This window comes from Cnephaeus nilssonii (assembly GCF_951640355.1).
Source record: "Cnephaeus nilssonii genome assembly, chromosome: 5".
Classification (NCBI taxonomy): Eukaryota; Metazoa; Chordata; class Mammalia; order Chiroptera; family Vespertilionidae; genus Cnephaeus; species Cnephaeus nilssonii.
The window spans coordinates 6,994,994-7,022,503 of record NC_137076.1 but is presented as its reverse complement, the minus strand read 5'-3'; the positions used below and the strand labels follow the sequence as shown (position 1 = coordinate 7,022,503).

Below are 27,510 nucleotides of genomic sequence, written 5' to 3'. Positions count from 1 at the left end.
ATCAAACCACTGGGAGCAGCAGACACGCTGACTACTGCACCCCTTCAGGCCTCTGCCTGAGCTGGTCAGTCTGCTTGAAATGACTTCCCTCCCCTTTTTCTGGCCAACTTTCAGCCTCCTCCAAAATCTAGTGCAAGCACCTGCTTCTCCTACAAGTTTTGCCCTCTAATTTTCCCCTCAAACTGTGCCAGGCATGCCTTCCTTTTTGCCACCACCACCTGTGTTAATCATATTTTGCATTCCAAGTCGATCTCTACTTCTATGCTGTGAGCTCCTTGAGGGAAGAAAATGTGTCTGATTCATTTTTCAATCTCCTACTAACTACGTAGTGGGAGCCCAGTAAATATTTGTTAAAGGCAAAACTAAGTGGGAGAATAATGGATAGGGCAGTGTGATAAGAGTGGTTAAGATCAGGCTATGGAGCCAGAGGGCAGACTCCTTCAAAAAAATTGTTAGAACTAATACAGATATCAGTACAGCTGCAGTATACAAAATCAATACATACAAATCTATTGTTTTCATGTACAGCAATAATAAGCTATCAGAAAGAGAAAAAACAATCCCATTTACAATTGCATCAAAAAGACTAAAATACCTAGGAATAAAGTTAACCAAAGAGGTTAAATACCTGTAGTACTTATCATATTAATGAAAGAAATTAAAGAAGACAAATAAATGAAAAGAGTCCATTCTCATGTACTGGAAGACTCAGTATTGTTAAGTAATGTCCATACTACCCAAAGCAATCTACAAATTCAATGCAAATGCAACCCCCATAAAAATTCCCATGGCACTTTTCATAGAAATCTTCCTATATAATAAAGAGGTAATATGCAAATTGAACGTCATGCACTCTCACATGATGGCTGCCCCCATGTGGTCACAAGCTGGCCACCACAAGATGGCCAGCTGGTGAGGGCATTTGTGGGCAATCTGGCCAGCAGAGGAGGGCAGTTAGGGGTGACCAGGCCAGCAGGGGAGGACAGTTAGGGGCGACCAGGCTGGCAGGGGAGGGAAGTTGGGGGTGATTGGACAGGCAGGGGAGGGCAGTTGGGGGCAACCAGGCCGGCAGGGAGGGCAGTTGGGGGCGACCGGGCTGGCAGGGGAGGGCAGTTGGGGGCAATCAGGCCGGCAAGGGAGGGCAGTTGGGGGCAATTGGGCCGGAAAGGGAGCAGTTAGGTGTCGATCAGACTGGCAGGGGAGTGTTGAGGGGGTGATCAGGCTGGCAGGCAGAAGTGGTTAGGGGCAATCAGGCATGCAGGCAGGTGATCAGTTAGAAGCCAGTGGTCCCGGATTGTGAGAGGGATGTCTGACTGCTTGTTTAGGCCCGGCAGTCGGACATCCCCAGAGGGATCCTTGATTGGACAGGGTGCAGGCTGGGCTGAGGGGACTCCCCGCCCCCCTGTGCACAAATTTCGTGCATCAGGCCTCTAGTTTAACATAAAAAAGTTAATATTAATGCCTCATTTTTAAGAAAAAATAACTCATTTTTAATCCATTTATCCTTAGAATCTATTTTTACTATTCCTGAAATGTTTTAGAGTATGCAGTCTTTGCTTAAAAAAGATACTATGGTAAAATTAGCTGGAAGGGGCCTGCTGATGGTGGTGGAATATTTTATAGGACCAAGAAAAACAACAAAAAAAGCAAATGAATTAAATAACATTAAATTTATGAATTTTACCTTCAAACATTTAGTGAACTTCCTTAGCTCTAAGGAATTCCTATGTTAAAATGGTGACTACTCTCACTCAATGTTTTTGTATCTACTAATTTATACCCCAACGTTTTCCAAAGAGGACTTGAGGCATCAATGAAATAAAAACATTTTAAGTGTCAATTCAAAGGCCAATATAAAATTGGAGATCCACAGTTCCTTTTTTTAAAAAATGAGTTCTTATTGGGCAAAAGATATACATACTTGCCTCCCAAATAATACATCCTCCTAATGACTCAATGGGTCTAGGATTGAGCATCAACTGCTGTTAATATCTCAGGGAGCCAAGCGATGTTACTGGACAGGAGACCACACCTCACTTAGGAAGGCACCCTGAATCTGACCAAACCTCATCCAGATCCAATTATAAATTTTCAGGAAATACCCAGAGAAACACATTAAATTACATTGTAGAGATGCAATCAGTAAGACCCAACTATGGAAATGCTATACAACAACCTAATCGCTTCAAAAAATAAACTACAAAGAAAACAAATAAACAAAAACTGAGAGGGGGGGGGATCTACAGGTTGAAAGCCACTTAAAAGACCTATCAACCAATCACAAAGTATGGACCTTATCTGGATCCTGATTCCAATAAACAAACAATTGAAGAAACTATAAAATGTATGGGACAATGGGAAATTTGAATATTGATTGGTCATTGGTTATATTAAGAAACTAGAGGCCCGGAGCACGAAATTTGTGCATGGGTAAGGTCTCTAGGCCTGGCCTGTGATCAGGGCCATCTTTCCTGGCTGCCCATAGCCGGCCCCGGCCCCCACTGTCACCTACCCCCAGTTCCCCATTCTCCATCGGGTGATCGGAGCCTGCCAGCTGGGGGGAGGGACCAAGAGGTCGCCCGTTCCCGCCCCCACCGCAGGTCGCCCTCTGTGTGTGGGGCGACCAGCGGGGCGGGGGCCTTGGCCTGGTGCCACCTGCATCCCGCCACCCACCCCCAGTTCCCCGTTCACCATCGAGCCTGCCGGCCGGGGGGAGAAACCAAGAGGTGGTCAGTGTGCCTCCTAGTGACTGGTCGAGTGGTCATTCTGCCCTTAGGGTCAATTTGCATAGTACCCTTTTATTATATAGAACTAGAGGCCCAATGCACAAAATTTGTGCAAAGGCCTTGACCCTGGCCCCACCTGCCGCCACTGCAGCTGGGGGCATCTGCCACCTCTGCCTCAGCGCCCCCCACCCCTGCTGCGGCTTTGTCCGGAAGGAAGGACATCAGGAAGGACGTCCGGTCTAATTAGCATATTACACTTTTATCATTATAGAAGATTAGTGCCCAACTGGCATGGCTCTGTGGTTGAGCATCCACCTATGAACCAGGAAGTCACGGTTCAATTCCTGCTGAGGGCACAGGCCTGGGTTACAGGCTGGATCCCCAGTGGGGGGAGTGCAGGAGGCAGCCAGTCAATGATTCTCTCTCATTACTGATGTTTCTATTTCTCTCTAGCTCTCCCTTACACTCTGAAATCAACAAAAACATATTTTAAAAAAGAAAAGAAAGTATTGGTTTTCCAAGTTTAAAAGTCATTATCTTTAGCCGAAACTGGTTTGGCTCAGTGGATAGAGCTTCGGCCTGCGGACTGACAGGTCCCGGGTTCGATTCCGATCAAGGGCATGTACCTTGGTTGCGGGCACATCCCCAGTAGGGGATGTGCAGGAGGCAGCTGATCGATGTTTCTCTTTCATCGATGTTTCTAACTCTCTATCCCTCTCTCTTCCTCTCTGTAAAAAATCAGTAAAATATATATATTTTTTAAAAAGTCATTATCTTTTAGAGACATATACTAAAAAATTCATGAATGAAATTACATATTTAGGACTTGCTTGAAAATAATATGAGGGGGTGAGAGTATAAGTAGATGAGGTTAGGGATAATACAAGATTGGCTAGGAGTTTATAATTGTTGAAGCTGGATACTATTCTGTTGTTTTTTAAATACATGTTTTAAGGTCCTCGTAATAAACAGCTGATATAAAGACTGATATTGAAATGAGTTCACACAATCACAAAAGGCTAAGCACAAATTTAATTATTCTCAAAGAAAATTATGTAAAAATGTCACCTTCTTAAATATATAGTTAACTTCTTAGGAGTTAACTATATATTTAGACCAAACATAGCTGCCCTACTGCTGAAACAACAGTGTTAAGAAAAAAATGTGCAGCCCTAACCAGTTTGGCTCAGTGGATAGAGTGTCGGCCTGTGGACTGAAGGGTCGCAGGTTCGATTCCGGTCAAGGGCATGTACTTTGGTTGCAGGCACATCCCCACTAGGGGGTGTGCAAGAGGCAGCTGATTGATGTTTCTCTCTAATCGATGTTTCTAACTCTCTATCCTCTCCCTTCCTCTTTGTAAAAAATCAATACAATATATTTTTTAAAAAAACAAGAAAAAATGTGCTTTCTGTTTTACCTTATACATCATGAAAATAAATGTTTTATTCACTATTACTTGCTTCATCTGGCACTTTTTCTTTATCTAAAAAATTAAATTTATTTTAAATAGACAAATTGAAGTGTACCCTCTAACATTATTGGGGGGGGGCAAATAAACACACTCTAATCTATCAACAAATTATTTAAAGTCCTGACATCCTGAAAATTAAATCCTCAAAAAAAAAAAAAAAATCAAAGCTCTCCAAGAATGGTATGCCAAATGGGATTATTTTTAACCCCGAAGGATCCTTCTGACAGGGAAAAAAAGGTTAAATGAAGAAAAACATTGTCTAGATCAAATATTGTTTTTCCAGAACAAATTAAAAGCCAAGAGAATACTTGGAGGTGAGGGACTCAGGAATGCACACTGACCAGGGGGAGACCTGGGTTCAAATTTCACCTCCCAACTGCTTGCCGTGCAGCAGGCTGCTGAGCCCTCACAGGGCTGTGACAACTAAATGAGAGCACCTGGACCAACTAGCTCCGCTGGCCTCAGGCTGCCTTCCCAGCTCTGCACCACTTCCTTCCTCTGCTGCCTGCCCTGGAGGTCTACAATCCTGCAACCAAGCTGAATCAGGTCTGTATTTTGCTTGGCTCACAACATTAAAACAATTTTTTAATTAGCTACTGCCAACATTTAAAACTCCAGAGAGCGAAATTAACAAATATGGAGTTCAGACATCTTTTTAAAACTGCTAGGTGAGGTCTGGTTCTCCAGGGTTCTCCCCACCAGTCTCTTACCCCTGGCTCAGCAGGTTGATTCCGAACCCCACGCGGGCTAAGGTCTTTGCTTTACCCTGCCCTTTCCCACTTCTGTGCCTCCCCCTCCCTGGCAAATTTCTCATCACCCTTCAAGGCCCAACTACAGCACCAACTGTCATCTTCTCCCGGCACAGCCCCTCCACCACAGCATGCATGGACCACACTGTCCCAACACCAACTGGGCGTGTCTGCCTTCACCGCGGGGCTCTCAGGCCCTCTGGAGGAAGGGACCCTGATGCTATCATATTTCTGTCCCCAAGGCTAAGCAGAAAGCCTGACCTAAATAATGTAGACTTCAGTAAATGTCTCCTGAATGTGTGGGAGGAAATTAAAGCTAACACGTTATTAAAATGTAAGATTTTTATATCACAGCTTGTTCTGAGTGTTACCAAATAAAGGGGTCAAGGACATTAACATGTTTCATAAAATGAGAACAAGCATCCACCTGCTTCCATGTTTCACAAGTTAGTCAGAAGCCAGTAAATGAACAGATAAAGCAGAGACAACAGGCAGGCAGGGTCATGCATCCTCTGAACTGATGCTTTCTAAGCACTGGGGACAAAGCAGACAACTACCTGTTTTCATACAGCTGCATCCTAGTACTGGAGACAAAAAGATAAGCAGGCAAATAAATAGAATCAGCGTGAATGCTGGGGGGAGGGAGGGGATTTAAACAAAATAATTATTGAAAAACTAAGGGATGAAAGAGGGTAGTCGAGGAAGGCCTGGTGTTAAAGGAGACATCTGGCCAGAGGAAGAACCAGAAGGAGCCAGCTGTGCCAAAACCCGGAGACAGCTCCAAGCCCTGGAAACAGCAAGTGCAAAGGTGCTGAGGTAAACAAACGGGCTGCCATGTTCCAGCAGGTGGGATGACTGGGAGAGGACAGCGGCGCTCTGGGTGCGAGGGGAGGTGGGCAGGGCCCGCCCTGGCTGGCGTGGGCCCAGGGCACGGAGCGAGCAATGACAAAGCACCGGAGGAGACCGAGGATGGGGACGCCGGGCGATGAAGAGGGGGTTCCCGCCACATTCACACCAGCAAGAGGCAGTTCCAGCCCGGCTTCCCGCATTTGTGCCCGGGCTCCTGCCCAGGCGCTTTCCCACACGTTCGCTTGGCCTGGAAACAGCCCCGTCCCAACGAGCGGGCATTTCCCCACTTCCCCGAGAGGAACACCGAGTCAGCGCCACGGCCAACGTCGCGGGAACCTGGCCCCGACTCCTGAGCATCCCAGCGCGGTGTGCAGCTGCGTGGCCCCCGCAGAGCCCACGGCAGGTCCCGCCGAGCCAGGCCAGGCCGGGGAGCCGGCCCGCAGCGCGGGGCTCTGACAGCCGGCGGGCGGGGCGACTGCGGCAGCCGGGAGCACAGGGGCGTCGGCCGCCCCGCCGGCGCCCGCAGAGCCCGCGGCCCGCAGAGCCCGGTCCCGCGCCCGTCACCCCTAGCGGACCCCGATCGCGCGGACCCGGGCCGCAAGGCCCTCCCGTCGCCCCTCCCTGGCGGGGCGGGGCAAGGCCCAAGCAGCCCCCACCGGGCCTAGACAGCCGCCGGGCTCACCTCGCCTCCCGCCGCTGAGCCGAGGGACAGGGAGGGCGGGCGGACTGGCGGCGCTGGCGGCTCCTGCCCGGGCTCGGCCAGCCGCGCCGCCCGCTCAGCCCCGCCGCCGCCGCCGCCGCAGCCGCCGTGGGTGTGAGGGGCGCGGGGGTGCTTCGACCCTTCCGGTCCCGCTCCCTTCGCCGCCGCCGCGGCGCCCGGCCTGAGCGACCCGCACGCCAACCAATCAGCGCGCAGGGACCCGGGCTGGCGCGGCCAATAGCACCAGGGGGCGGGCCGCTGGAGGGCGGTGGGCGGAGCACGCGGGCTCGGTGCGCTGGGGGGTCGGCAGCCTCAGGTGTAGAGCGGGGAGTCAGCTGGTCCCTGTGGGTCCAGCGGTGCGGCGGCCGGACGCGGAGCCGGCGGAGGGGGCGCACCAGGGGGCGGAGAGCGGGCCTCGAGGCTGCAGGTGCAAAGCGGCGGGGAGGTCTGAAAGGGGACGGAGCAGGCCCGTTATGGGGAAGAGCCCGGGCCTCGGCGCCCAGGATTCCGGCGTGTGATGGCCTCCGGGAGGCGGGACGGCGAGGGAGCGGAGAGCAGAGGCGGGGCCTTGGACTCCGCTGCTCGCTCTGAACGGGCTTCTAGGGGTGCGGCCAGAAATCGGGCCTGGGAAAGGGGGTGCCCTGGGGATGGCCGAGTGCAGACGAGTGTTCCTTGTCGGCCAGTGGCGGAGGGGAAGAGAGACTAGGCCGATGCGCTTGGACAGGGGTCAAACCAGCCTCAGAGGAGGGCAGGGTCATAAATGGGAGGAAGGAGTGCAGTGCCCAGGGCTCCCTGGGGCCTGGGGTCGCAGCCCTCCGGCCCCTCGATCGGACTCCAGCAGGCCTGGGATCCTATGAAAAGGTGGAGAAGGCCAGAGTACCGGGTGTTGCCGCCTCTTTTGGATAAACACCGGATGGTTTGGATACACAACGGTGGAAGAGAGGCTCGGAGGTTGGGCACACGGCGTGAGAAGGGGGCTAGGGGTGGGGCGCAGAGGTCCTTTGGTGGAGTGGGAGGACTGTGGGAAAGGAGCAGCTGTCACAGGACGCCTGGCCCTACAAGGTGGCCAAGGTGGGGGCCAAAATGGGGGAGAGGAGCAGGATTCTGCCTGCAGGGAGGTCAGGGGGCAGGAGGATATGGAAAGTGGTGGCAGAATTTGGGGAGGGCGGCAAGCCTGTGATCCAGAGCCAGGCTGGGGGGCACCAGAACCTCAGCGGAGGGGTGGGGTAGAGGAAGGGACCCAGCGTGGTATCCCTCTTAGGCCACCCCCACCTTGGCCACCAGAGGGAGTTTCCTGAAATTGAGCATGGCAGGTCCTGCTTGAAATTGCAGCTCCTACTCCTCCCCGCAGCCTCACCAGCCACCGGCCCCAGGTGCACAACAGAAAACAGGGAAGCAAAATTTCCACCATCAAGACTTAAGGGAAGCCAATGAAGTCTGGCTGCCAGAACTGTCGGTGGTTTTACCAGGAAGCACTTGTGGGTGCTTCCTCTCAGAACAGGAAGGGGCATCCATTCCCAAACACACTCCAGCCCTGAGTTTACAGCACTCACCCCAAGCAAAGTGAGCACCAAAGATCATTGTGTACACACACACACCTGTACATATTTCATGTTGAGTTTTCTGAAAGAATTCTGATAGATCCTCCCTTCCCCCAACTGATGGACGGAGTATGACGTAACTCCACCTGCAGCCGGACATTCCTGAACACCTTATATGGACTGTACATTGAACCACCAATCAGCACCTGCCATATACCCTAAGCCCCCAATTCCTAAATCCCTAGGCCCCTAACCATGTACCTTACATGAAACCACCAATCAGCGTGTGCTGAGTGCCTTAAGCCCCGTCCCCTCCTTTCCTCCCCTTAAAAGGCACTCTCACCCCGGCTCTCTCTCTCTCTCTCTCTCTCTCTCTCTCTCTCTCTCTCTCTCTCTCCCTTTCCCCCTCTGGAAGGCGGCCGGCAGGGTGATCTCCAATAAAGCCTGTATCCTGGTATCCCATGGTCTCTGGCCCTCTGTTTCATCTTTCAAATTCTGCTTTTTCTGTTTATGAACTACAGTGAACAGAACTGAGGTGACAAGCCGGGCACTGGTCCATGCTTAGAAGAGCGTACAGAATTTTGTTAGAGGCCAACACATGAGAGGATCCTGCCGCAAGCGTGCTGAGAATTTGGGGAGGACACATGAGCCAGGCTGACAGCTGACCTAGCCGGCCAGGTGGGAGGAGCAGTTGAGGAAGGCCTCAGCCAGGAGGAAGCCCAGATGGAGCTGGGCCAGTGGTTTAGTGGAAAGGGACTCAGAACCAAAGGTTCAGAGGTGAGGACCTGCATTCAGGGAACCACACATCACCTGTCTTACTGGAGGTGGGAGCGTGATGAGGACCTTGAGGGGGGTGGGCAGCACTGAGCTGGCTTCAACTCACTGAAATGGTTTGATGAGCCCAGAGAGTTGGGTTTTTTTATCGCTTTCACTTGAAACATCTCAACTGTTGCTTTCACTTGCATAATTAGACGCTCTGGCAACGTGGGGCCTGCCTTCCCAGAGGCAGTGGTCAGCTGGAACTGAGTGGCAGCTGCCATGTAGGTAAAGCTCCCAGTTTACCCCAGTGCCCACCACTCCCTGTTACCCACACCTGGCTGCAACTTCACTCATCCCTTACCTGCTGGCTCTGGGGGGCCCTGGCTGTGGAGGTAAAGGACAGCTGTTGATGAGTGTTAAGAAAGGCAGTGAGTGATGTGAGTTATTTTGGAGATTACTAGGCCACATTGAGTTGCAGGGATGAGGGCTTAAGGCCACAAGACCAGTGAGGGAGCTGTTGAAAGACCTTTGTAAGAGAAGGTGAGGCTTGGCCTGAGACCATGGCAGTGGGTGTCAAGAGGAAGGGACTGATTTTAAGACAATTTTAAGAGTTTAGGGAAATCAAAATCTCAATGAGCGACCACTACACACCCACTAGGATGGCTATAATAGAAACGACAGACAATGTCAAGTGGTGATGATGTGCAGCGATTGGAAGTCTCGTACACTATCGGTGGCAAAGCAAAACGGTATATCCACTTTGGGAAACGGTGGCAGTTTCTGATGGCGTTAGACATACACCAGTTATACCCCACAGCTCTCCTCTTCCTGGCTGTGTATCCGAGGGAAAACATCCACACACCCAGCGGTACGGGAATGTTTATAGCAGCTTTGCCACCAATAGTGTACCGAGACTTCCAATCGCTGCACATCACTACCACTTGACATTGTCGTTTCTATTATAGCCATCCCTAGTGGGTGTGTAGGGGCCGCTCATTGAGATTTTGATTTCCCTAAACTCTTGAAATTGTTTTAAAATCAGTCCCTTCCTCTTGACACCCTCTGCCATGGCCCCAGGCCAAGCCTCACCTTCTCTTACAAAGGCCTTTCAATAGCTCCCTAAAGCTGCTATAAACATTCATGTACCACTCCCGTACGTCCATAATCCAGTGAGTGGATGAACTGTGGTACAGCCATCCAGGGGGCAATTATCTGACAACAGGAAGGCTGGCCTGCTGACAAGAACACAAATGGATAAGTAACAAAAACATCATGCTAAGTGAAAGCAGTCAAACGTAAGGCTGCATTGTCTATTAGTCCATTTAGTTGACTTTCTGGAAAAGCAAAATCCGTGGTTGCCAAAGGTCAAGTGGGAGCAGAGGAATGACTACCAGGGGCCACATGGGAATTTTCTGGGATGATGCGTGTACTCTATATTCTAATTATGATGGTGGTTATAGGACTCCATATTCGTCTAAATTCAGAACTGTGCACCTAAAAAGGTGACTTTTAATGTATGTAAAATTATGCTAAAGTGATGTAAAGGAAAAAATTTGTTTTAAGAGGTGGAATTGTCAAGTGTTAGGGGTAGGGTGAGGGAGGACGGTCAACAAGGACCCCAGGGCTCCTGCCTTGGTTTTCAGTGTGGGAACTCTGCCCTTAGCCTGCTCACCCTTCTGCCAAGATGAAGACCTTTTCGAGCCTGCATCCCAACTGCCCACCCCCCTTCCCCCTTCCCCTCACTCGCAGCTCTGTGGTCCTGGCTGTGTTCCCTCCGATGAAAGCCACTGGCCCTTCCCTTCTGGTACCTCACTGCCCCTCCCCTAGCCTTGACGTGGCTCCTTGATTGCACGGTGTCAGAAGCCTCCCTCCCCACGCACAAGGGCCTATACCAGGGAGGAGAGTGCGGGAGGAAGGAAGAGCTCTGTCTTCACTCCCTGGGAGGGGAGTGCCAAGGGCTGACCGGTGTCCGTGGCTCCAGTCTCATCATTCACCCTTCACAGGCCTGGGTTCCAACAGGCTCCTCAATTAGTCACGCTCTTCTGGACAAAGCATTCACTTCTCCACGCCTCAGCTCTGTGGGGAGGGCGTGAGCGGTGGTCTCGGCCTTATGGGGATGCTGCAAGGACTCAGGGGGTGGGGTGCAGATCACGCATGCAGTGGGATGGGTGTCCTCATGCTGGCCTCCCCCAGTTCCTGAAGTATTTACCGGGACCGAAGATGTGCAAGGGGTTCAAGTCATGACAGTGTCAGTGGTGTGTTATAGAAGGCCACACTGCACTTCAACCAATGGGGACAATTTTTGAGGTTGTCGCACAGGATGGGGTGGGGTGGGAGGCGGGGTGGAGCTGGCCGCAGGACTGCAGGCTGGAGAACCAGCCCAGGACCTTGGAGGGCATGGGCAAACTATCCATATGTCCTGCTCTTCTGTGTGTTGTCTTCCTTCTTCCTGTTTCATCTGCTCTTCCACCACCAACAGGGGATGGGCCCTCTGTCCCAAATCCAGTTTGAAAATCCCCGGAGAAGGCCCTGATGGCCACCTGGGTGGGGCTTCTACTCCTGGGCTTGGCAGGCAGGCTCAGGTAAGGATGTGGCAGGAGGAAAGGCAGAGACAGTTGGGAAAGGCAGGAGTCTGGGGGTTCTTTTCTGGTGACAGGAAATAGGGTGTCTGAGCCACGGGCACAGCAGAGGGCCTGCGAGCTGTGAAGACAGCTGTAGGGTGGCTCTGTAAGCAAATGCTGACTTCAGCGGCTCTCAGCCTTCCTCCTCCAGGCAGCTCGTGGAGCACCAGCCCTGGACCCTTGCTGCTCTTTGGAAGCCTGACCAGCCTTAAAGCCTAAAGCAGGGGTCCTCAAACTTTTTAAACAGGGGGCCAGTTCACTGTCCCTCAGACCGTTGGAGGGCCGGACTATAGTTTAAAAAAAAACTATGAACAAATTCCTATGCACACTGCACATATCTTATTTTGAAGTAAAAAAACAAAACTGCAAAAACACCCGCATGTGGCCCGCGGGCCGTGGTTTGAGGACGCCTGGCCTAAAGGAAAGGCTTCTACACACCCCCCCTCCAAAAAACAAAACAAAAACAAACAAACCCCTAACTCAGATTGCTCAGCAGTGAATCTCACCGTCAATAGGCCCTACTGTGTGCTCAGAACTATCCCCCCACCTTGAATCTGACCACACAGTCCAAGGTGATATGGCAAAGAAAGCTAAGACAATTGAACAGAAAACTGCATCTAGAAAGAAACAGACTATATGGCGATGAAAATTCCCAAAGGGGAAACAAAATCATTGTAGGCTCCAGAGAGAATGAAAAAATGGTGTGTCCTTGAAAGGAGAACCAGTAAAAAAATTACTCATGCCCAGCCGGGTGTGGCTCAGTGGCTGAGCGTTGACCCGGGAACCAAGAGGTCACTGGTTCGATTCCCTGTGAGGGCATATGCCCAAGTTGCGGGCTTGATCCCCAGTGTGGGGCGTGCAGGAGGCAGCCAATCAATGATTCTCTCTCATCGTTGATTTTTTTTCATCTCTCTCTTCCTCTCTGAAATCAATAAAAATATATTTTAAAAAAATTACTCGGCACACAAATGATGTTCTTGCTGTCTTAACGGAGGTGTCCTAAAAGCAATGACACCCCAGTAGCAAAAGTGCACCTCAAGCCCAGGTGTTATCTCCAAAAAGGAAACTGGGCTGATTCCAGGGTCGGGGCAGGGGATGTACAAGATGAGCCTGGAGCTCTTGCAATGCAACAAAGTAAGGGTGTGCTTATAAAGGACACACACAGGCAATACGGGGCATGTCATAAGGGATAAGAGCCAACTGAAAGGACTGGAACATTGTGAGCAACAAAATAACAGTATTGGGTTATGACTCAGTATAAAATATCCAAGAGTTCATAGTAATATAAATAAATGGAGCAGAGCAAAACATCTGTACTGAATTCCAAATAATTGATGGCGACACGCTCCTTTTAAAGAGGTGAAGCACAACTCTCTCCTCTGTACGTGGAGGATAAGCATGGTGACTTCCTTCCAAAGAGTTAAGCACGGGAAGGGGGGAGGGGGAATAGAATACCTGACAAACACTACCTCAGACAGGCAACCACTTAACATAGCAGTGATAACACATGTTGATGGTATGTACCCTGATATAAAGTGATGAGAAGGGCACTCTATGTTTTTAGTCTTTCTTTTTAAAAAACATGACCCTAGTCTAACCTAATTTCCTCAGATAGCCAGGCTGGTGTGGCTCAATGGTTGAGCATCAACCCATGCACCAGGAGGTTGCAGGTTCAATTCCCAGTCAGGGCAGATGCTCCGTTTGTGGGCTTGAGCCCAAGTAGGGGGTGTGCAGGAGGCAGTTGATCAATGTTTCTCTCTCACTGATGTTTTTATCTCTCTCCATTCCTGTCTCTGAAATCAATATATATATATATATATATATATATATATATATATATATATATATATAAAAGCATCAGACAGCTTTTTCCCCCCCAGCTGCCGAGTAAGGTGCTCGGTCCTTATGAGGAAGCTAAGGCGCTTTGGGGTGAGGCCCTCACTTCATCCAGCATCTAGCACCATTCGCCCAGCACTCGCCCACACCATGCCGCCATCTCGGAGCTCACCTGCATCTACTCGGCCCTTATCCTGCACAACAATGAAGTGACAGTGATGGAGAATAAGATCAATGCCCCCTCTAAAGCAGCTGGTGTAAATGCTGAACCTTTCTGGCCAGGCTTGTTTGCAAAGACGCTGGCCAATGTCAATATTGAGATTCTCACCTGCAATGTAGCGGCTGGTGGGCGTGCCCCAGCAGCTGGTGCTACACCAGGAGGTCCTGCCCCCTCCACTGCTGCTGCCCCAGCTGAGGAGAAGACAGTGGAAGCAAAGAAAGAAGAATCTGCGGAGTCTGATGATGACGTGGGCTTTGGTCTTTTTTGACTAAACCTCTTTTGTAACACAGTCAATAAAAAGCTGAACTCTTTCAATAAATAAATAAATAAATAAAAAGCAGCCCTAGCTGTTTTGGCTCAGTGGATGGAGTGCCTGCCTGAGGACTGAAGGGTCCGGGGTTCGATTCTGGTCAAGGGCACATGCCCAGGTTGTGGGCTTAATCCCCAGTAGGGGGCGTGCAGGAGGCAGCTGATCGATGATTCTCATTGATGTTTGTCAACCTCTCCTCTCTGAAATAAATAAAAATATATTAAAAATAAAATAAAAAGCATCAAGCTTTGCACAGTGGCAGTATCGTAGCCAATGAGGTTTATCTGAGGCGTGATTATTGCTAATAGAAAAAAAAAAGCATCAAACCCAAATGTGGGTCAGTCTATAAAACAGCCACCAATAATCCTGAAAACAGTCAAGGTTATAAAAAAGCAAAGAAAGAAGGTCAATGGGGGAAAAAAAAAAAAAAAGGACATATATGTACTAATATATGTAATACTTTAAACAATAAAAAATTTTAAAAAAGAAACAATTATAAACAATGTACATGTTTATCAAAAGAGGAATAAAATTGCAAATATAAAAAAGAAAAAAAGCAAAGAAAGTCTGAGAAATTGGCAGAGCCAAGAGAAATCCAAGGAGACATGTAATGTGTTGTCCTAGAATAGAAAAAGGGCATTTGATACAAACTAAGGAAATATGAATAAAGTATGGACACAAATATAGATATTATAAAACATATCCTATATAATGAAAGCCTAATGTGCAAATTGACTGAATGGCAGAATGACTAGTTGCTATGATGTGCACTGACCAACAGGGGGCAGACACTCAATGCAGGAGCTGCCCCCAGCCTGTGGGCCTCAGGCCAGCCAAGATTGGTGCCAGTGGGGGCCCCCTGATTGCCTCGCCAGTCACCCCACAGGTCGGCCCTGATCGCCGGTCAGACCTAGGGACCCTACCCATGCACAAATTTCATGCACTGGGCCTCTAGTCTATATATATAAAAGTGTAATATGCAAATTGACCAGACAGCGGAATGACCGGTTGCTATGATGCGCATTGACCACCAAGGGGCAGACGCTCAACACAAAAGCTGCCTGTAGGCCCTGATTGCCCAGTGGGGAATGGGGAGCCAGGAGTGGGTGGCAACAGATGCGGACAGCACCAAGCCAAGGCAGGTGTGAGCAAGCAGGGCCCCGATTGCCCCACAGGTTGCACCACACACAGAGGGCGACTGGCAGTGGGGGGTGGGGCCAGCTGCCGGCAGCCTGGGAAGATGGCCCTGACTGTAGGCCAGGCCTAGGAACCCTACCCCTACACAAATTTCATGCACTGGGCCTCTAGTATTTATATATTTAGAGAATTAAAAAGGGCCTTGGAAAGTAAATTATGATGGCAAAAATGAAAAAAAAAATTGTAGTGGACAAGTTGGGGGAGAAAATTGAAGCACGCAACCTCCCACTTGATAGAGTGAAAAGATAATAAGATGTGCAATAGAAAAATGGTCATTTTCAAAAGGTCATTCCAGCAGCTTTGAAATCTGAATAACAGTGATGCCAGAAAAACGGGAAAAGAAATCCACCAAAAAGTAATTCAAGGATTTCCCATCAAGATGGTGGCATAGGTAAATGCTGTACTGAAATTCTCCCACAACCACATCAAAAGTACAACTAGCCCTAGCCAGTTTGGGTCAGTGGATAAGAGTGTCAACCTGCAGACTGAAGGGTCCCAGGTTCGATTCCAGTCAAGGGCACATGCCCGGGTTGCGGGCTTGATCCCCAGTAGGGGGTGTGCAGGAGGCAGTCAATCAATGATTCTCTCTCATCAGTGATGTTTCTATCTCTCTCCCTCTCTGAAATCAATAAAAATAAATATATTTTTAAAAAGTACAACTAAACTACAGAACAACCACCAGTCAGAACCACCTGAAATCTAGCTGAAGTCCTACAACTAAAGCTGTAAAGAAGACACATTGAGACAAGTCCTACAACTAAGAACATAAAGAAGAAGCCACATCGAAACTGGTAGGAGGGGTGGAGAGGCAGAATGGGCTAGTTCCACACTCACTGGGTCAGACAAAAATTGGGAGGGATATCTCAGATGCAGAGGTCCTCCCTGAGGAGCAAGGCGGGCCCGTGCCCCCGTGCCAGGAAGAGAAGTCCCCATAACTTCTGGCTGTAAAAGCCACCTTGTGGCTGAGTGAGACGGAGGGCTACTGGAGTCCCTGGCCCTTTAAAGGGCCTATGTGTGGATTTAGATTCACTGGCTCTGAAATCCAGCGCTGGGGCACCAGGGACATATGGGGAGGAACTAAGTTGTCTGGTATCAGGATGAAAGCTATAGGGGAAGCTTTCTCTCAGACAGAAGTGCTGGTAGAGACTACTGTTCCTTTTTCAGCCCTTCTCCCCACAGAGCCAGCAGGTGGGCACCATATCTGAGTCTTCATCAACCTGCCTAACATTGTTTTCCCTGCCCTGGTGATTCCCTGAGTCTCTGCCCCACCCAACTTGCTGGCCCAACCCAAGCCATTTCTAGTGGCTTTTCCATAAAAACAGCTCGTCTTGGGTCATGGCTTCAGTGTGCTATGTACCTCTCACTAAGTAGCCCCAGGCCCAGCACTAGCAGCAGCTGACCTTGATTTGCAGTTTGGCCTCTCCTGAGCACCTCCAAAGCCCAGGACAAGAAGCAGCCATCTGCAGATTGCTTTGTAGCTCATGCCAGGTGGCCTGGGGCAGGGTACAGGTGGGTGGCTTGTCTTGGCCTGCACCTTGTGGGAGGCCCCAGAGCCAGCACATGCTGTGGACAGCTTCAGACTGTTGAAGAACCGTTCAACATCCTCCACTAGAGACACACTCATGGGGCGGATTTAGCAGGCACCAGAGCCACCCCGAAGTAAGTCCTGCTCCATGGGATCGGTCCTGGCACAGCTGATCCTCCACAGTGGTCACAGCCAGTTCTTCCAGTCAATTGTCCTGGGGGAAAGTCCCTCCCATTGATGTGCCAACAGCAATCAAGGCTCAACTACAACAAGAGGGTACATACAGCCCACATGGGATGGGGTGCAAACCTGGAGTACCCATCTTGGGTGATTGGAGAGGATGTGCCACTGGACCCTACAGGACACCTACTACACAAGGCCACTCTACCAAGCCCGGGAGAGGTAGCAGCTCTACCTAATGCATAGAAACAAACACAGGGAGACAGCCAAAATGAGGAGACAAAGAAACATGTTCCAAACAGAATAAAACTCCAGAAAAAGAACTAAACAATATGGAGACAAGCAATCTACTTGATGCAAAGAGAGTTCAGAACACTGGCTTTAAGGATGCTCAATGAACTTAGGGATGACCATTTAATAAATTTTATAATATCTAATCACTGGGCTGTACGCCTAAAACTAATTTTTTAAAAGCAAAAAAAGAAAATGTCCGAGGCCTAAAGACCATGGGTTACCAAACTGAAACAATACTCAGTGAAAAGAGACAAGACACCTCATTGGGATATTTCAGAACACAGGGAACAAAAGAAAATGAAAAGGTCACCGACAAAGGCACATCGGAGAGACTTTGCACCCATTGACTGCAACACTGCAAACAAGCTAAGGGAGCATTACCTTTACAATTCTGAAGTAAAAAAAAAAAAAGTTTCTGACCTTGAACTCTATATTTAGCTAAACCCTCAAGTGTGAGAAATAAAGTCATTTCCAGACATACAAGGTCTCAAAAATCTTACCTCAAGCACCATTACTCTCGATTCTAGAGTCTAGAAGGATGTACTCCACCAAAACAAAAGTACAAGTCAGAAGGAAGACACGAGAGACAGGAAGCGGGAGACCAACATGAGAGATGACGAGGGATCCTTTAGCAGATGGTGAAAGGTGACCCCAACATGACAGCCCTGCAGACTGGAGGGCAACTGAGCACACTGCAGCAGTGTCACCCCAGAGATGGACTGTCACCGCCAAGAACCCCACTTCCATCGGGCTGTCTTCTTAGCCTGAGGACTGATGCCCAGGAGAACCAGGCCCAGGTTCTCATCTGTAGTTAGCTCACTGTGACCACATCCTGACGAGGGTCTCTCCCCTCGTGCTCTACTGAGGACACACATGTCCCTCACAGGAGTCCTCAGTGCTCCCTGGTAGCTGGAGGTGGGCAAGATGGGCTCGGGAGCGGGGAGTGCTGAGCAGCCCACCCCAACACCATTCTGAGCATGTCCAGTGCCTGGTCCACATGGCTGTCTTGTCAGGCATCTGACTGTGGAGAACCCCGTTTCCCAAGACTCACCCATGACCTTGCTCACGACTTCCCCGGATCTCATCACCTCCCAGAGAAGCAGAAGTCTGACCACGGCCTCTGGCCTCTTCCTGGATGCTCTGTCCAGCAGGGACAGTGCTGCCCTCTGCTTGCACTGCTGGTGGGCTCTTGCCCTCCACCTTCAAGACCAGGTGGGTTATTGTTTGGGGGTAGATTACACGAGGGTGGTAGGACAATAAATAAAAACTGATACAAAAGTCAGGATGGTCATCACCTCTCGGGCATAAGGATGCAATTCATTTTTCTGGTTCGTGTCCAATAAAAATATTCTGGCTTGTTGTAAAAAGTTTCCTAACACCAGGAGTCATGTTGGCTGTGGTTTGGTCAGGAAGACAGAAACCAGGGCAGCCATTTCCAGCAGGACTCACACCTGGTAAATTTGGAAGAGCAGGGAATGGAGGTCAGACAGGGCCTCCACCACCCTGCGTCCCTGCCTGCTCTTCAGAACTGGGACTTGGGAGCTGCGGGAACCCTCTGCAGTGGCCCCCGCTGCCCGGAGCACGGAGTGGCGGGTGAGTTTGGGGGAGCACCACCATAGTGGGACCTCCTGTCTGCTAACGCCGTGCTTCTGTCTGCCTCTGCCGGAGGAGAAGCAAATGATTTCTCAATGAGTAATACAATTTCTAAACTACCTTCCAAATGTGCCAGGAGTGCCTCTCGCTGGTGGAATTGAACCTGGAAATTTGGTTCCCAGGTTCACAGTCCCTGTGGTACAGAGGAGCACCCAGGAGAAACGGCAAGTTGCTCAGTGGCTCACAGGGAATCCAGAAGAAAGGGTGGATGAGGCACTAGAGCGCACACACTAGCTGGCTATCCTGAAGATGCCATGCCAGCCCCTGGGGAAAGTCTAAACTTTGACCCTAAAACCTTCAGAACTCTATCTTTGGCTTTCTGCTTTCTTATCTGATTACACTAATAGAATCCGTGAGTAGAATACGGTTACGGGGTGGGGGTTGGAGGGTGCGGGGGGAGTACATATTTGAGAGTTTCACCCCTGTCCGCTTGCTGCCTTCAGGCTCTGGGCAACCATCTCAAGCAGCATCACGTGGTCCACCCCCTCCAACAACTGCTCAGTAGACTCTCAGGAGAGTCTCAAATCTCCCACATGTTGTTACATCCTGTAAAACAGTCCTCATTTCCATGCTGGAAGCATTGCAGGTCATGGGTCTAGGTACCAGCAAACAGGGCTGCTCCCACCAGACACCGCTGAGTCCTGTTTTGAGGAGCCCTCAAAATTCAAGTACAAAGAAAGAATGAGATGAACAAATCCAAAGGCACAAGGCAAGAAAAGTATACTGTCTTTATTGTCTTAAAATTGCATAGTTCTTTGATTGTGCACACTTTTAAATAGGGGACAAGGGAACCCACTTGAAAACTACTTTCTTGCAGGGGATATTTCAAGCTTTTTTACTATGGCAAGAGCAGGGACCAAAATGCTGCTTAAAAAGAACCATGATCAGATGAAAAAGAAGATGTAGAGTTAGAGGAATTGAGACAAGAGGGAACCACTGAAGGAAGCTGCGATTCCATCCGACAGGACTGATAGGAGGCGAGGGAAGCTGCGGGAAGTTTCCCTGACATCGAGACTGGACTCAGGAGCAGCCGAGAGGAAGAGGAAGGAGAAAGGAATCAAGAGGCAGTGCCTTGTGCTCAAATCTGAGATGAATGCCCCCTGACAGGAGACTGGGTGCACTGGGTAGCCAGGGGCACAGTCTGGGCATGACCCCGGCTACCGAAAGCTACATACTAGAAAAATAACTTAAAGCTATACAATTGTCATTATAAATACTTTGTCTTTTAAAACTAACTAGTGCTGGTTAAAAAAAGGTTCACAGTTACTCGAAGAGAGCTGTATATTGCACGGCGGTGGAAACGTCCGCTCTGATCCCCATGTGTAAACAACGAGTCCCCTCTCCTCCGGCGACCTCAGGACTCGGAGAAACAGGATCTGCTGGAAGCAAAGCACTTGGGTACAAGGCACGTGGAAGCTGTCAAGCTCTGTGGGATTTAGGAGATGGAGATGGCGTCGCTGGGTCTTGAACCAGATGAAACGTGGTGATGGTCTCCTGGCCTTCTTCTCATTCCACAGTTACAGACTTGGCCAGGTTTCTGGGGAAGTCAACCTACAATAACAGAAAGCAGCCGCTCAGGATCCCGCAGACCTCAGCAACGTGCTGTATCGTAAAACCTCGCACCAGAGAACCTGGAAAGGAGACTGTGTTCCTGGTCAGGGGCTCCCTGGAGACTTGCATCCGGAAGTGGTGCCTTCCTCCAGAAACTTCAACTGTATACTGTTTAGTTGATTCAATAAACACTTACGGTGCACCTGCTATGTTTCAAGCAGTAGCACTAGTAAAAGGACATGATTCATCGCTATTAAAGACAGCCCAAATTGTATTGTGAAATACTTTTCTTGAAAGGATCCGCACTAAACCCATGAGACTTGTTAGTGCAGGGTGGGGGCTGGGAAGGAAATGTGACGGGCTGGTGGATAAAGTAGCTTCAACTTTATCTGAGATGTCTTATTTTGTTTATAATAATGTGTTGTTTTTTTAAAGAAATATGACAAAATGTTAGCATATGTCACTTCTGAATGACGTACACCATCAGGTGTTTCTTAATTTGTATTTTGTGTTATGTAAATATAATCAAACTTCTATTCCTTTGCACAAAAAATTGTGTTCTTACACTTGCTGGTGAGATCATAAATTGGTTCTTTTCTGGAACATAAGTAGACAATCGATGTTAAAGGTCCCAAAATGTTAACTCATATGCTAGACTGAGGACAAGTCTTAAATGTGGGATGAAAATGTATGTACAAAGATGTTCACTGCAAGTGTTATTTATGCAAATGTTCTGAAAAATTAGAAACAATTCAAATAATAGAAGATTGGCTTAGTAATTGTTAAAATCCATGTTATAAGATTGTGGTGGAATATTATCCAGTGATTAAATGTTGCTTGCAACAAGTTCAAGATGTGAGAAAATACTCACAATATATCAAAAAGGAAGATATAAAATTTCACCTTTGATATAATCTTGAAAAATGTTAAAAAAAAAAAAAAAACCTCACATGCACAAGGAAAACTGGAATGAGACACTGAATTTGCTTTAGCATTGACTGATGACGAGCTTATGGTTTAACGATACGGTCTTTACACATCTTGCAGTTCCCACGCTTCTTTTCAGGGGGTACAAGTTACTTTAAAAATAATTATTTGAAAAATGAATATATTTGTCCTATCAATATTTATACTTGATAAAGACGAACTGGAACTTTAAGAAAATATATCAATTGGGAGGGTCTGTGGGAGGAGCTAGGGCTTATGGCAGTTCTTACACTTACGTAATCATGAGGACCCTACACGCAAGAACCCTACAGGGAGAACTCTGTGCTTATAATAAAATGATGGTTCTAGCTTCCCTTTCCCTTAATTTCTGTTTCCGCTTACATAAACACTCATCCATCTTGGCACACAGGCTAGAGATTGCCATGTCTGCATGCACTGTGTGGCAACCATTTCTTTCCCCCCCAAATAAATCCTTCTTGGTGATGAAACACCTAGTTGATATTACTTTTTTAGTCAACATGTCAAATAAGTACTTAAAAACAAAAAGGAATTCTGGGGTGACATTCTGCCCTTGCTGGGTTAGGCAGTTTCCAGACGTACGTCATATCCTCGGAGAACGGCCAGGTGGAAGGAAAGGAGCTGCAGGGGGATCACGCTGAGGATGCCCTGCAGGCAGTCCACTGTGGGGGGCAGCTCGATCATCTTATATGCAAACTTGGAGCTCTCGGTGTCGTCCTTGGAGCACAGGATAATCGGGCGACCCTGAAGCAGAGAAAGGTGGTCACAAAACGCAGCTCGGCGCCGAAAGAAGCATCCCTCGCATTACTGTTTCTGAGATCAACATTATTGCAATGAGGACAGTCACCCTTTGTTTTTGCTGGAATCCTGGGTGAGGTGCTATGTATGATTCCTGTAGAGGACCGAGTGTTTGTGATGCTTTATGGGGAGTTTCTTTCCCTTCCCTGGCCCGGTGATGGTCCTGCTTCACTCAGCGCCCATTTCTGTGTGGCTTCAACGTGCCTTGCAAAGGGCAGAGCCTGTCCACTCCTTGCTCTAATGGGGCTCACGGTTGAGTGGTGGGAACCAAAAACAGACAAGAAGCCAGTAAGTAACGATGAACTTCAGGAAGCTGCCACAAAGGCAATAAAATAGGGGGTGTGCTTGGGGGACTTGGTGAAGTCTGGGATGGCCTCTAAAAGGGGACACTGGATTGAGACCTGGATGACGAGAAGCCACTCTGACGGTGTGTGGGAAGAACATGTGGGGCAGAGGGAACAGCCAACACCAAGGCTCGGAGGCAGGAAGGAGCTGGCATGAGTGGGAAGCAGAGGGAAGGGGCTGGATAATGCAGCTCGTGGTCACGATAGTTTTTTGGAAGCCACTGGAAGGTTTTCAGCAACGAGGCATGCGATTGTGTTCTATAACTTCTGACCACCTTGCTGAGCCAGGAGTGGCAGCAGTTGGCTCAAGTGCCTTGTCGGATTTTACCTCCCTGTAAGTTCTTAGGCCTTCCAGGATGAATGTGTGGGAGCTCCACCCTCCCACCTCCGGACAGCTGCAGTATAACGGACTTTGGCTGATCTTTGTCCCTGGCTCCTGGGAGGGGACCTCTACACGCTTGGGCTTTCCTGGGTGATAGAAGTGTTGGCTTTCCATGGTGGGTTTATGCTGAGCTTATGCTAATGAGGTGACACATGGTGGGCCCAAGGATAGCTTTAGGGTGGGGGATGACCGTGCTGGGAAGACAGACCATGTAGTTAGAGAATTGGGGCTTTGAGCCAAGTGATACCAGTCTGAGCTCCTGACCTCCGGGAACAGAAGAGGTGCTGGAAATTGAGTCCAATCACGTGGCCAATGATGCAATCTATTGTGTCTACATAATGAAACCCCAATAAAAACTCTGGGCCCTGGAGCTAGAAGCTCAGGCGACTCCCTGGCTGCAGTGCACCCCGCTGTGTGGGAGGGGGAAGCGCCCTGAGGACATGGAAGCTTTGTGTTTTGGGCCCTTGCCCTGAGTCTCTTCCTTTGCTGGCCCTGATTTGTATCCTGCACAATAAAACTGCAATAGTTATATAATGTTTTCCTGAGTTTTATGAGTCATTCCAGGGAATTACTGAACCTGAGCAGCTATCAGGAAATCCTGAAGTGGGGGTAATCTGAGAACCCCTGAACTTGCAGCTGGTGTCTGGGGAGGACAGTGCCCGCCAGCTGTGAAACAGGACCTAACGGCAGGTGGGCAGTGCCAGGACTGCCCTCAGGACCCCCCACCAGCAGTACCTCCTCTGGTCTCTGGGCCTGGGATCCAGCACAGCTCTGGGCGCTCTGGGTCACTGGCCCTCACTAAGGAGCCGCTGTGGGCATGGTCGAAAGCTGGCCAGTCCCTTTCTGAATGTGTGCGCCACTCAGGGGACTGAGGAGAGACACTGTGGTCACCTCTGCTCACTGGCAGGACCCAAGCATAGCTGGTGCTGGCTGACGGTGGCCGAGGTGGGCACATCTGGAAGAGAGAAGGACCAAGGTGGCCCAGCCCCACGGAGAGCCCTCACCTGGCGAGCCGTGATCTGCTGCAGGGCGTTCTGGCATTTGGCAAAGCAAGGGTCCTTCATGATGACCATGATGATGGGCATCTGCTTGTCGATCAGTGCCAGGGGCCCATGCTTCAGTTCACCGGCCAGGATGCCTTCTGAGTGCATGTAGGTTATCTCTTTAATTTTCTGGGGAGAATGAGATGGAATCAGTCACACTGGCAGACATGGGGCTAGAATACATCAACCAGAGGGAGAATCAGCTGGAAGGCAAGGAGTTGAGGCCACAAGGCAGATGGACACATGGAGCAGTCAACAGCACAGAGGGCAACTGGCAAGGCCAGGTCCGAGGGAGGTGGCCGGCAGCTATCCAGAGCATATGCAAAGCCCAGCATGCAGCGTGTGTTCCCAGACCAGCCCCTGGGCACAGTCACCCCCCTTGGATGGACAGACAAGTCAGTGTCAATCTTGGGCCCCAGGCCCCAAGCCCTTCCACAGTGAGGGTTTATAATGATGGAGTTGTATTCTGTCTAGATATCTGATTAATCATTTCCCCAATCCTAGACCATTAATAAACTGCAAAGGGTTGCTCCAACTATCAAGCAAAATCACACACATTGGGGCTGTTACTGGAATTTTCCTGTGTTTGGGAAGACCCATTCTATCCCGTTACACTAAACCCCTGTCACTGGGCCGGTAAGAGTGATAAAGAATACCTTTCTCACCTACTCATTTGGGTCGGGAAACACTGTTGGAAGACCGGCTCCATCCTGAATGCCATGGACATCTGGAGTGCCAGCCCCCAAGGGGTCACAGAGGGGTCATTGGCTGGGGCCAGCAGCAGCATGAAAGCTCCTCGCCCCTCAAAGACTAAGCTGGAGGTGCAGCGGAACGCGCACCGTTCACCAGCACACTCAGGCACTGCAGCCGCGCCCGATGACAGAGGCGTGGAGGCAGATTGAGAGCGCGCCCTCCCAGGCCTTGCTGCACTGTGCCCGAGAGACAGCGAGCCTCACTGCCTGGCGAGGGTCGGAGCGTCCAGTGGCAGGTGTGGAAGGTGGAGCACACTGAGGTCAGGCTCCTTATAGCTTGCACCCCGCCCCCGCCCCCCAATATTCTGTGAATGTTTCTTGTGAACATATTGGGAATTGCATTGTCTTTAAAACGGGGGGAGAGGTGGTAGGAAAGAAGCAGCCACTTGCTCCCCTAGGAAGAAGAGGGGAACCAGCTGGTCATGGATGATGCCCTTGTCTGGGTACCAAGTGCTGCCTTAGCTGTGACACCGTCTCCTGTTCACCTCGGTTGAACATAAACAGCAAGCAGACAGTGAGTCAAGGGCAAGCACTGGACCCAGGCCCCTGGGCAACAATGCCCACCCTCTCCACAGCCCCGTGTCCGTGTCCTGCACCTCGCCCCACCCCATCAGCTCTGTCTTACACCAGCCAGTATGGATCTGGACTGTCACAGGAGGCAAAACAGCCAGTTATTGGTTTAAACAGCCAGTGCAGGGCCTGTCCGGCTCATTCCCGCAAGATCTGCAGCTCCTCTTAAAAGTTTGAGGGGTAACAGGGAAACTCTGTAGAGGCCCCACCCCGCAGTTCTGGTCGGCCCACACCCTCCCATGCAGGCTGCTTGTAGTAGTGAGGGAAAAGCAAAGTCCACGTGGACCTGGGTTCGAATCTCAGGCTGATCACTTCTGCTGTGTAATTTTCAGCAAGATGAATTTTTTGGAGGCTGTTTCCTCCTGGGTAAAATGTGGACAATAATTGTCCATCTCTCAGAAGATGCTGGTGAGGTATAAATGGGCTAATCTAGACCAGTGGTCGGCAAACTCATTAGTCAACAGAGCCAAATATCAAAAGTACGACTGAAATTTCTTTTGAGAGCCGAAAACCGACTTCTGCACACGGGCCACGAAGTTTCAGTCGCACTGTACGTGCGCGCCCGCACGTGGTATTTTGTGGAAGAGCCACACGCAAGGGGCCAAAGAGCCGCATGTGGCTCTCGAGCTGCAGTTTGCCGACCACTGATCTAGACGAAGCCTGGCACAGGCTGACAGCTCTGGGGCTCACCAAGGGTGTCCTACACGTTTATCCTGGAGGATAAAGATTGGGAGCCCCTATCGCCGTGTCCCCAGGGCTAGAGCACGTGGTAGTAGGCTGGTGCTCAATGCAGTCTCACACGGTGGACAGCAGGCCTCAGCGCCCCCTACCCTAGCTCAGTGCCCTGTCCTCCTTCCTGCTGGTGTCTCTGGGGCTCTCCCATGCCTGCCCTCTGCAGGGGTGGTGGCGTCAGGGTTGGGCCGAGGGTGCTCACCAGGGCTCCTTCCAGGCACGTGGCGTAGTTGTAGCCCCGCCCCATGACCAGGAGCGACCTCTGCGTGTAGAGCTCCAGGGCCAGGTCGTGGATCTTCTGGTCCAGTGACAACACTTCCTTGATCAGCTCTATGTCATGCACACAGCAGAGGGGAGAGCCAGTTATACCGATTTTAGAACAAGATTCACAACCATAAAATAGAGGGTGGAAGACAAGGTTTAGGAACTCACATCACTCAGTACACCTGGCTTCTTTGCATTCATTAATTAAAAAGGGTTTAAACTTAGAATGTGGTATATAACTTGGATTACGGGCCAGGATTTTGTTGGGATGATGATCCATATCTGTGTTCATACTTTCCTGAGCATGTAAGATAAGCAAGGAAGTGTTATTTCTAGCTCCATTTCACAGGTAAGGCAGCTGAGGCTCAGAGAGGCTAATTCCCAAGCTGGCCAGTTACAAAGCTGACACTCCAAATCAAGGCCCCGCGTCCGGGCCCATGTCATGCCTCAAGACAAAGCCAGTGTAAGTTGGATCAAAGGTTCTCAAACTTTTTGGTCTCAGAATTCCGGTAAACACTTAGAAACTGGTAAAATTAAAGATATTTATTTATTTATATAAAAACAACAAAAAACTATATATATATATATATATATATGTATCAATGAGAATAGTGGCATTTTTTTTTTGCAAATCTTAATATTTGACTTTGAAATAAAAAACAGGTTCTCATAACCTGTTGTGATAATCTCTTGGTTAAAGTATAGGAAAAGAATGCAATCTCATAGGAATTTGTAGTTGGAAAGGGAGGAATGTTTTAATAGCTTTTCCAAATCATTGTGAATGTTCTTTCATACTATACTAAACTCAAGAAGCAACAATTTCCTAAAAGAGTACTTGCAGAGTGGAATCTGAAATCATATCAATAAACTTTTCCTCCCGTTATATTAAAACATGGTGGTCTAACTTGCATTTCTTTAAATGGGTCTTTTACACATGCATAATTTTGTACCATCATGCACTGGTACAAGTGCTAGGAATGTAGTCAAGCTATCCGTTTTTCCAAAATCCTGAGTACGGTTGAAAGCTGGAAGTTTATCATTGGTAACGAATGCAGTCAGTTTTCTCAGCATGTTGGGCTAACTGTTCATTTTTGAGAAAATGCCTGCCACATACCCAAGTCAGCTTGCTACTCCAACAACCACGTGTCTTTGAGATGACCCTCGTGCTTCAGGGTCCAGCAGAAGTACTTAACGCATCCTTCCCATCTGGTTACACAGCACATTAAAAAGCACCGTGCTTTAATAAGACTGATGCACTCTCCTGCGTCATCAAGGGCAACCGTAAGTGAAGCGGGTGCGCGGTGGCTGAGAGCACAGCGCCTCTGCGGGGAGGTGGGCTGAGGTGCCAGGGGTGGCCACCGCTGCCTTTCAAATGTCTACATGGCAGAAGGCAAACATGTCTTATTTATGACTAGAGGGCCGATGCACGGAGATTCGTGCAAGAACGGGCCTTCCTTCCCCTGGCTGCCAGCACCGC

The 27,510-nt window shown here is 49.5% G+C and overlaps 3 protein-coding genes and 1 pseudogene across 6 annotated transcripts in view; 2 read left to right on the top strand and 2 right to left on the bottom strand.

The window, feature by feature from the left end:
- The window catches only part of MAPK9 (mitogen-activated protein kinase 9), a 51,679-nt gene extending 44,979 nt beyond the window's left edge, over window positions 1–6,700 (bottom strand). Inside the window, exon 1 of one of the 3 annotated variants that reach the window (XM_079772813.1) lies at window positions 6,478–6,700. The gene's annotated coding sequence lies outside the window, so the exon portion shown is untranslated. The remainder of the gene's footprint in view (window positions 1–6,477) is intronic. The other 2 variants (XM_079772817.1, XM_079772812.1) reach the window with 2 other exon arrangements.
- LOC307100408 (glyceraldehyde-3-phosphate dehydrogenase-like) overlaps window positions 1–27,510 on the top strand; it is a 1,087,365-nt pseudogene that overhangs the window by 579,801 nt on the left and 480,054 nt on the right. The gene's annotated exons all lie outside the window — the stretch shown is intronic.
- LOC307099462 (large ribosomal subunit protein P1-like) lies at window positions 12,521–13,740 on the top strand (the record flags this gene model as incomplete). The annotated part of the gene is made up of 2 exons (XM_079771036.1): window positions 12,521–12,550; window positions 13,375–13,740. The coding sequence occupies 2 exons, from the start codon at window positions 12,521–12,523 to the stop codon at window positions 13,738–13,740; spliced, it is 396 nt and encodes a 131-aa protein (XP_079627162.1).
- The window catches only part of GFPT2 (glutamine-fructose-6-phosphate transaminase 2), a 39,938-nt gene continuing 31,790 nt past the window's right edge, over window positions 19,363–27,510 (bottom strand). The window contains exons 16-19 of the mRNA XM_079772768.1: window positions 25,972–26,099; window positions 23,677–23,844; window positions 21,731–21,892; window positions 19,363–20,182 (exon numbers count right to left, since the gene is read on the bottom strand). Coding sequence (XP_079628894.1) covers window positions 20,138–20,182; window positions 21,731–21,892; window positions 23,677–23,844; window positions 25,972–26,099 — 503 coding nt within the window. The 3' untranslated portion in view covers window positions 19,363–20,137. The remainder of the gene's footprint in view (window positions 20,183–21,730; window positions 21,893–23,676; window positions 23,845–25,971; window positions 26,100–27,510) is intronic.